At 51.4% G+C, this 9,554-nt stretch overlaps 1 protein-coding gene across 1 annotated transcript; it reads right to left on the minus strand.

Moving 5' to 3' along the window:
• Window positions 1-6,292: 6,292 nt before the first annotated feature.
• Window positions 6,293-7,967, minus strand: LOC121994788. Its single transcript, XM_042548709.1, has 3 exons — window positions 7,901-7,967; window positions 6,824-7,176; window positions 6,293-6,757 (listed from the first exon to the last, which is right to left on the minus strand). Exons 1-3 carry the CDS (start codon window positions 7,965-7,967, stop codon window positions 6,293-6,295), a joined length of 885 nt encoding a protein of 294 aa, XP_042404643.1.
• Window positions 7,968-9,554: the final 1,587 nt, after the last annotated feature.

Raw genomic sequence — 9,554 nt, forward strand, 5'->3', positions numbered from 1 at the left:
TTAGCCCGACTGACAAGTAACGCTTAGAGGCGGGATCTGGTCGAGGGGTGTGAGGTAGATGCAGACCGCGATAAATAGGATGAGCTAAGCTGTGCAGGAGTCGGAAGATCACAATTGTCCGTCAAGGGTAATCATTACATACCAGTGAGATGTGCGAAGGCGGAGGTTCCTAAACGAAAAGATGCCCTCATAACCAATAGTAGCCTGACAGATGTCCTTCACTACAAGACAAAACTCATGTGTAAAGGCGGAGGTTCCTAAACAAGAAGATGCCTTCACGACCAATAGCAGCACGACAGGTGTCCGGGATATACGACAAAGCCCAGCGTCTAACGTTTTCTGACAGGGTTGCAGGTTCTGGAAGCAAGGCAGGTGCATAAACAGGAGGAGATTCCTCGTATGCGGGTACGCTCTCTCGTCACTTTTTCCACAACTTTTCATATTCAGTCATTTTTTTTCGGCTCTCTGCTTTTTTTGGGGAAAAAGGACCTGACTTGAGCGTCGGAGGGCCTGATCCGGGGACTTTTTCCCTGGGTTCTGGTCTCTAACGTGAGGAGGGAGATTGTCTGAGTGTGTGCAGGATCCTGCAGCATCGTCAGCCGCCCGTGGGAGCCGAATCACCCACGACTTTCCGTCAACAACCAGGCCGTCGCGACCAGCCTTCGTCCGACTCAGCTTTCGGACAGGATCAAATTTGGCGCCGTCTGTGGGAAACACAACAGCCTGATCCGAAGCGTGGAGATGGAGGACTCTAGTCGAAGCTCCAGCAGGAGGATTAACGTTACCATGACCGCGGGGGAGTACGAGCTCTTCAAGGAGGTCAGAAAGCGAGCCGCCTCTGAAAAAGAAGGCACGGTTTCACGACCTCGCCTAGCACCTGAAGCGTCCAAAGAACCAGCTCCTGTTTCCGACAGGAGCTCAAAGAGAAAGCAACCGGAAGAACTCCCTCGTACTTCATTCCGAGAGCCTCGCCGCAACTATCATCGATCTGGACCTCGAGAGCATAGTCCAAAGAAAGAAGAGCCGCCGACATCGGTGGCGGAGAGCTCTTTACATCCACCCCGGGATTCAGGAAAGGGGAAGGCTATAATCTCTGCCAGAGATCTGCCTGAAGATCCGGATGATAAGGTACCTTTCTCGGCTCAGATCTTGAGGGAAAGCCTGCCAAGGGGTTATCGAGCCCCAAACATCGGAGAATATGATGGGAGCAAGGACCCGAAAGAGCATCTGCAGAAGTTCAAGAACGCGGCTATGTTGTATCAATACAGCGATGCCGTCAAATGTCGAGTCTTCCTACATACCCTATCAGGGTCGGCGCAGAAGTGGTTCGATGGATTGCCCCCAGAGTCCATCAGCCGCTTCATGGATTTCAAAATGGCCTTCCTACGTCGTTTCGCCAGTAGTCGTAAGTATCAAAAAACCGACCATTGCCTTTTCGCTCTTAAACAGGAGCCGACCGAGCCCCTGCGAAGCTACATCAACCGGTTCAGTCAGGTGGCCAATGACGTCCCCTCCGCCACCTCAGAAATATTGATGAGCGCCTTCTCCCATGGATTGCGAGAAGGGGAATTCTTCAGGGACCTCATCAAAAACCCCGCCCGGAGTTTTGACGATATGGTGGAGAAAGCTTCTTGCTACATCAAGGTGGAGGAGGCTCAGGCTGCTAGGAGGAAGGCTGAAAAGACGGTGGCTCCTGGCAACCGACCTGAAAGGAGAGCACCCCAACCAGCTCAGCCCTTTCAGCGCGTTCAACCCAGGCCTGCCCCTTAGCCCGCTCAGGGAGTCAGACCAGCCCTACGAGTTGCTGCCATACACGCGCCCAGGTCTGGACCAAGGGGAGCACCATATTGCATATATCATCAGTCCAGGACGCATGATCTCAGTAACTGCTTCCAATTCGCTCGTGATTCCAGGTGAGCTGCCGAGCAGGGTATGCCCCCCCTGGAGTTAGCGCCCCAAATACAGAGAATAGAGGAAGAACGGGCCGCGGCTGGACGTGCTCGTCAGACCCAACCCGACCTAGCCGGTCCTTCTAACCAAGCCGGTCCCGGGGAAGATCGAAGAGATGCCGGAGAGCTGGAAAACCGGGGCAACGCTGCTGTGCGAGAAATCAGCATGATTTCAGGAGGGCCCACTGACGGGGACTCAGGCCGAGCCCGTAAGTCACATGGTCGGCGGTTATATATGGGAGCCGTGGGATGCAGCCACGAGCAGGCATCCGACCCTGTTATTAGCTTTGGGCCCCAAGACTTGGAAGGTCTGGAACTGCCCCACGACGACGCTCTCATAATCAAGGCCATTATTGCTAATAGCCGAGTGGCTCGGGTCTTTGTGGATACCGGGAGCTCGGTCAACATTTTGTTTAGAGCTGCGTTCGAGGAGATGCAGATTGATGCCGCTGAGCTCCAACCCGTAACCACTTCTTTGTACAGGTTCACAGGCAATGAAGTCAAGCCCATGGGTCAGATCAAGCTGGCCATCTCCATGGGCACTGAGCCACTGGTGCACACCCGGAGGAGCACCTTTATAGTGGTGGATTCGCCTTCCTCCTACAACGTCATCCTGGGAAGGCCAGCTCTGCATGAGTTCCGGGCTGCTGTCTCCACTTTTCACCAGAAGATCAAGTTCCCGGTCGGCGAGCGGGTCGGGGAAGTCAAGGGAGAGCAGAAGGTGTCTCACAGCTGCTACATTGATATGGTCCGGGTGGAGGCGCGCAAAAGCCGGAGGACGCAGGATGGTGGTGTACATGCTATCCAAGAGGAGCCTCTGCCTATTGCCGAGGAGCCTATCCCTTGGGAAGAGATTCGGTTGCACCTTGACAGAGTAAAGAGCATCACTCGCATTGCCAGCGACTTAACACCGAAGCTTAGGTCGGAGCTGATACAGTGTCTGAGCCGTAATAAGGACGTTTTTGCTTGGTTACCGGAAGAGCTGCCCGGAGTCAAACCAGAGGTAGCCGAGCACAAGCTGCATTTAATGCCCGAAGCCAAGCCAGTCAAGCAGAAGAAGAGAAACTTCTCTGCCGACCAGAATAAAATTATCCGAGCTGAAGTGGATCAGCTCAGGAAGGCAGGACATGTTCGAGAGGTGCAGTTCCCGTCCTGGCTTTCTAACATTGTATTGGTAAAAAAGCCTAACAACAAGTGGAGGGTGTGCATAAACTTTCGCGACCTCAACAAAGTCACCCCCAAAGACTGTTATCCTCTCCCGCGGATCGATCAGGTGGTGGATTCAACTGCTGGCTGTGAGAGGATATGCATGATGGACGCTTATCAAGGATATCATCAGATACCCTTGGCTAGGGAGGATCAGGAGAAGGTTAGCTTCATAACGGCTGACGGTACTTTCTGCTATACGGTCATGCCATTTGGACTCAGGAATGCTGGGGCTACCTACCAAAGGATGATGAATAAAGTCTTTCGAAGTCAGATTGGGCGGAACGTCGAAGCCTATGTTGATGACATCCTAATCAAGTCTCCCCCTGGCGCCCAATCTCATAAGAGATGTAGAGGAAACCTGCGGGACTCTAAGGCAATATGGTGTAAAGTTGAATCCTCTGAAATGCTTGTTCGGGGCCAAAGGAGGGAAGTTTCTGGGGTATCTGGTGACTGAACGAGGGATAGAAGCCAATCCTGAGAAGGTTCAAGCACTTCGGAACATGTAGATCCCTCAGAATCTGAAGGAAACGTAGAAGTTGGTCGGCAGGATAACAACGCTGTCCCGATTCATCTCCAGATCTACAGATCGAGCCGCGCCCTTCTTCAAAGTGCTCAGGAAAGCAGCCAAGTTTCAGTGGACGGAAGAATGCACACAGGCCTTTGAGGAGCTAAAGCAATACCTGGAGTCTTTGCCATCGCTGTTTAAGCCTATTGTGGGAGAGCCCCTTTGGGTCTACTTGTTAGCCACCCCCGAGGCCGTGGGGGCCGTGCTGGTTAAAGAGCAGGACAATGTACAATGGCTAGTGTATTTTTTCAGCCATCTATTGAAGGGGGTTGAGTCTCGGTATACGACCCTGGAAAAGTTGGTTTACGGACTTGTTCTCATGGCTCGGCGCCTCCGACCGTATTTTTTGGCGCATCCCATCACCGTCCTGACAAACAGTACAATGGGTCGAGCTCTCACCAAGGTGGAGGTAGCAGGTCGGCTTATCAAATGGGCAACCGAGCTAGGGGAATATGATATACAGTATCAGCCCCGAACTGCGATCAAAGCACAAGCTCTGGCGGATTTCTTGACAGAGGTTTATCAAGCAGACTCGGAGGAGGTCTGGAAAATTTATGTAGATGGGTCGACTACCCATCATGGAAGTGGTGTAGGTGCACTTCTAATATCTCCGCAGGGAGACATTATGCAGCTGGCTGTACGGCTAAATTTTAGAGCTACCAACAATGAGGTAGAATATGAAGCCCTATTAACAGGTCTGCAAGCAGCTCAGCATGTGGGGGCAAGCCGGGTCATAATATATTCAGATTCCCAACTAGTAACTCAACAGGTGACCGGGCAGTTTGAGGTAAACAACGAAAAGATGCAAGTTTACAAGGAAGCCTATGAAAAGATGAGGGAAGAGTTTAAAGAAGTCACAGTCACTAAGATTCCCAGGGCTGAAAATGAAAGAGCGGATGAACTAGCTAAAATGGCCAGCTCCCTGACCACTTGGGCGCTTGACAAATCTATGGTACAGACCTTCCTTATAGCTCAGATAGATCTACAAAATAACCTGGGAGAAGTAATTGATTGGAGGGCCCCCATAATAAGCTTACTCCAACAAGGAATTGTACCCACCAACTTAGAAGAGGCGCGTATGCTCAGGAGACATGCCCATTCTTATGTTATGATCGGAGATCAATTGTACAAAAAGTCTTTCTCCAGACCTCTGCTCAAGTGCTTGAATACGGAAGAAGCAGATCAGGCCTTGCGGGAGATACATTTGGGGTGCTGTGGCAGTCACGCAGGTGGAAGAACGCTGGCCCGGAAAGTACTATTGGCCGGGTATTTCTGGCCTACCCTGCAGAAGGACGCACAGAAGCTGGTGAATAGTTGTTTGTCATGCTAGAGGTATCAGAACCTGACGCACCGACCCACAGAGCTATTGAGAACTTCTATAGTGTCTTGCCCATTTGACCAATGGGGTATGGATATCGTAGGACCTTTCCCGATGGCTACGGGGCAAAGATGTTTCTTGCTGGTAGCAGTAGATTACTTCTCCAAGTGGGTGGAAGCGGAAGCCCTGGCCAGAATCACTGAAGATGCGGTGATCCAGTTCTTGTGGAAGAATATCTTTTGCAGATTCAGCCTGCCTCATAAGTTAGTGTCGGACAATGGCAGACAATTTCAAGGACGCAAAATATAAAATTGGTGCAAGGGGTTCGGCGTAACTCAGGCCTTTACTTCGGTGGCTCATCCTCAAAGTAATGGTCAGACAGAGGTAGTCAATCGGGAAATAGTGCGAGGGCTCAAAGTCAAGCTAGATCACACGGGAGGCAGTTGGGTGGACGAGCTGCCGAGCATTTTATGGGCCTATCGTACGACACCCCGAGAAAGTACAGGTCTGACACCCTTCCATTTAGTGTATGGTAATGAAGCAGTGGTACCTCTGGAGGTCGGGATACCGTCCGTGAGAAGAATGATGTACGACCAAGGGAACACAGAGCGATGGCTGGCCGAACTAGATTTTATCAGCGAAATTCGTGAATAAACAGCTGCCAGGTTGGAAGCCTATAGACAGAGGATGAGACAAAACTATAATAGAAGGGTGATCCCCCGATTCTTCGGAGAAGGAGACCTCGTCTGGAAGCAGACGAAACCCTTAGGGGAAGTGACGAAGTTGGTGCCTCAATGGGACGGACCATACAAAGTTATCAAGAAATTGGCATCGGGGGCCTATTATTTGCAGGATGCTCAAGGAAGGGAGCTAGACCGACCTTGGAGTGCTAACTACCTACGGCCTTATCGAGTTTGAAGGGTGCCGACTCTATGGGTATAAGCCAGGTCGGCCGAGGGTTCTGGAGACGGTAGGGTAGTCAAGTAAAAATTCAAAGATACTCATGTATATGTAAAAATCTCATCAGTTTTAAGCAGTTGGAACAAATCATTTGAAAGGAGCAAAGATCTCATCCGGAAAACCTTGGATGATCTTATCCTGATCCAAGAAGTCTGCGGGAGGGATGGAGTTCAAGAAATTCTGCGCGTGAAGCTGTCTGATAACTCCAGCTGCCGTGTAGGGTACGGTTGCAGAAAAACGTGCCCCGGCTTGGGATAAAAACTCAGGAGAGCTCAGATATGACATTCGACTTTAAAGGCAACGATCACTCTCTCCTTCCCGATAGACCGCCAAGGCCGTGGATACTCCCGTCAGAGCCGCTCGAGACTGGGATAGTTCTGCTTTCAGAGCCCTCAGTTCAGCTGCTTGAGTTTCCAGTTGAGCTGCCTGAACCTCCAATTTCTTGTTCCTCTCTTGCAGAAGGGTATCCTTGGACTGTATTTCCTGAGCCTGGTGGGCTAATTGTTGCTGATACCCTGCCTTAGATGCAGCTCTCTCCTCCTTCAAATCTTGGAGCTCATCTTTGACCTGCACCAGGGACCTTTTCTGTCGATTGGTCTGGTTGGTTAAGGCTTGGACTTCTGCTCGCAATGCATAACTAGCTTGGGTTGGGTCATTCAGTTGCAGCTCTAATTCAGAGACTCTCTCTCGGAGTTCTTTGCTTTCATGATGGAGGGCGTGGAAGGATTGGTTTAGCACCAAAGATTCTGCATGAGTCTGGATGGAAGATATAACCCTCAGTTAAGGCAAACTAATACCAAGTGTAAGGTGAAGAGTACTTACTTTAGCCCAGGACTTCGAGAACCTATCCATCTGAACTAATGGCGACGCGCTATCCATTTGACTCATGCTCTCCGCCCACAAACTGCCGAGGCAGCCTCTCATCATCAGAATGCTCGTGGGGGTGTCGTGTTGACGAGCTAGAGCAGCTTCAGAGGGGATAGTGGTCCTGTAATGATGGCGGGCGGAGGAGGAAGGTTGAGAAGGGCCGGCGTCAGAACTAGGAGGAGCAGGAGGTGGCTCGGGAACGGGCTCAGTTGGCACGGGGTCATGACGATCGCCTGGGCTGTCTTCCTCAGCAGGAGTGGGGGTAAAGCGGAATGCAGCTGGTCTTCCCCTGTAAGGGCTGGGAGAGGCTGCCAGATAAACGAAACAAAAATAAAGAAGGGAGTGGGGTCAAAGTCAGCCACGATGGCAGCAGGGAGCAATATAGTAGTAAAAGGAACAGGATTAAGCGCTCGTAAAGTCAGACCTGGTCTTCGACGCCGTCTGTGAAGTAGGGGCGGGTTGTCAGAGTAAGAATTATCAGAGCAAGGATGACCCCGTGAAAAGGTTGGAGCACCTCTGTCTGTGGCGCCCCGACTGGATGAGCCTCGACCGACACGATGGGGGGCTGCGCGAGCACGTCTGGAGGCCCGGGAGGCTCCTCGGAAGACGCGTCTGGCCAGACGGCCAGTTGTATCACGACCCCGACCTCGGCTCTGGGCGGCAGGTGAAGGAGAAGCGTTGTGTGAGGTGGGGTTGGAAGTAGGCTGAGGCGCTGTCCCAAATGAGGTGGATCCAAAATGAGGGAGTAGCCTCCTCTCCAAGATCACCCGACCGCGCCGTAGTATTTCCAGATCACTGAGGGGCAAAGGCAGAACCTCTGATGCGCGATGCAAAACCTCAGCTGTAGGCACCAACGCGAAGAGTCAGTCTAACAGAAAATGAGCGAAAGGGGGAGCTCAGCACGAACTTACCTAAGGAGTGCAGTGTTTCAGGAGAGGGGGGGGGGGCTTAGCCTGAAATAAGAAAGTAGGTCGCCAGATAGCAGTCTTGTTAGATTTAGGCGCCAATCCTCCATCTGGGTTGCAGCCATACTAAAGGGGAGGTCCATATGGAACTCTTCCAATGCCGGGGGTAGAGGCAGAGTAGATTGCCAGTGCATGGGCCAGTTTGTTTCCTCTGGAAATCGGAGAAAAAAGAACTTTTTCCTCCAGTTAGCACTGGGAGGAGGAAGAGGAGAGAAGAAAGCAGTGTGACTGCGAGCTTGGAAATAAAAAAGCCCGTCGGCGTGCCGAGCAAGAGCAAAGAAGCAGTGAAAAAGGGGAGCTGACCAGGAAACCTCACAAACTTCGCAGAGTATTACGAAGCCACATAAAATCTTTATGGAATTGGGAGTTAGCTGACCTAGGGGGATCTTAAAGTAGCGGCACACTCCAGACAAAAAGGATGTGGGGGTAGACGAAGGCCAGATACAAATTGTTCAGTAAAGAAAGTACAAGAACCAGGCGGAGGATCAAAGTACAGGTTCACACCAGTAGGGATGATGGGGTGAAAGCTAGTAGGGATTTCATAAGTGTACCGTAGGTCATCCCAATCCAACTCAGCAAAAGTCGAAGCGCCTGGGAAATGCTCCGCCAACAAGGAGATCCAAGAAGGAGAGGTCATTGCAAAAGAGATTATCTCAGGAGATAGAAAGAACAAACGAAAAGAAGAGGCTTAGAGAAAAGGAAGGATCGCGGCAAGATCTCGGAGAAAGTCAGTCGGCGACGGCGACGTTTGGGTGCTCCGTGGTGATAGCAAATCATAAGGGAAGGAAAGACGCAAGAAGATACTTATAGGTATTGCGGAGGAAGGACATTTTCGTAAATTGACAACGGACAGTTGATGCAGGGGCGGAAATATACAGGGAACGCCTTGTGATGATCCTCGAAAGTATAACCAGGGGGCATTATAGGAAAGGCAGGGGCTCGAGATATGAAGCGCCTCCTAAGGTGATCTCTCCAAGCAAGACAAAAGTGTACGGAGGAGCCATTAGGAAGACGGGTAGATCAGATCAGCGGGCTTCAGGGACATGCAAGGTAAAGTCTAGCCCTGGCCGGGCTAGGTATAAAGGCAACTATCGGAGGAAGAGCGACGTAGCCGAGCAAAATAAGCAAGGGCGAGCAGATTGTCAGAGATCAACCAAGGCCACGGACAACCTACTAAGAAAAGAAGCAAGCTAAAGACACATGAAGGGGAAGCAATACGATTATCCAGATATAAGTGCAGATAAGTATAGTCATCCAAAGTCCAATATGACCACACGAATTAGTACAATCATGGAAGATTCAAGATCAGCACATAGAAGTTAAGATTACAACATATTGCCAATTACGCAACATCCGAGGAAGAGGGTGCAGGGTCACTGGAGGCCAGCGGAAGGAGCACGGGGTCGGCTAGCACCAGGGAGGAAGACGCAGGATCGGCAGACGCTTCAGGAACAGCAACAGGAAGAGCCTGGGCAGAAATATCCATGGAAGCCTGATCGGCCGCAGGGGGAGGAGCCTCCAGGAGGAAAACTCCATCATCCGCTTCGAAGGAAGGGAAAGTTTCCTGCGGCAATTCCCTGGATAGGCGAGCTGTGTCCAGGAAGGGGACAGGAGGTGACGAGCATAGAAAGCCTTGCTCGAAGGCCTGTTTGACCCCGCCCGCGGTCCCGTGACACAGCAACAAGACCATCCAGCACCCCAGCTTTTGGAGGAAAAAGGAA

The sequence above is a fragment of the Zingiber officinale genome, chromosome 6A (genome assembly GCF_018446385.1).
Source record: "Zingiber officinale cultivar Zhangliang chromosome 6A, Zo_v1.1, whole genome shotgun sequence".
NCBI classification, from domain to species: domain Eukaryota; kingdom Viridiplantae; phylum Streptophyta; class Magnoliopsida; order Zingiberales; family Zingiberaceae; genus Zingiber; species Zingiber officinale.

Excerpts from the sequence above, each read along its gene's own strand:
- LOC121994788 (XM_042548709.1), bottom strand. The coding sequence starts at position 7,967 with ATGCACTGGCAATCTACTCTGCCTCTACCCCCGGCATTGGAAGAGTTC. Across the intron at positions 7,177-7,900 it reads CCATATGGACCTCCCCTTTA|CCTCTCCCAGCCCTTACAGG; the intron begins GTATGGCTGCAA and ends TTTATCTGGCAG. Across the intron at positions 6,758-6,823 it reads TCTCGAAGTCCTGGGCTAAA|ACTCATGCAGAATCTTTGGT; the intron begins GTAAGTACTCTT and ends TCTTCCATCCAG.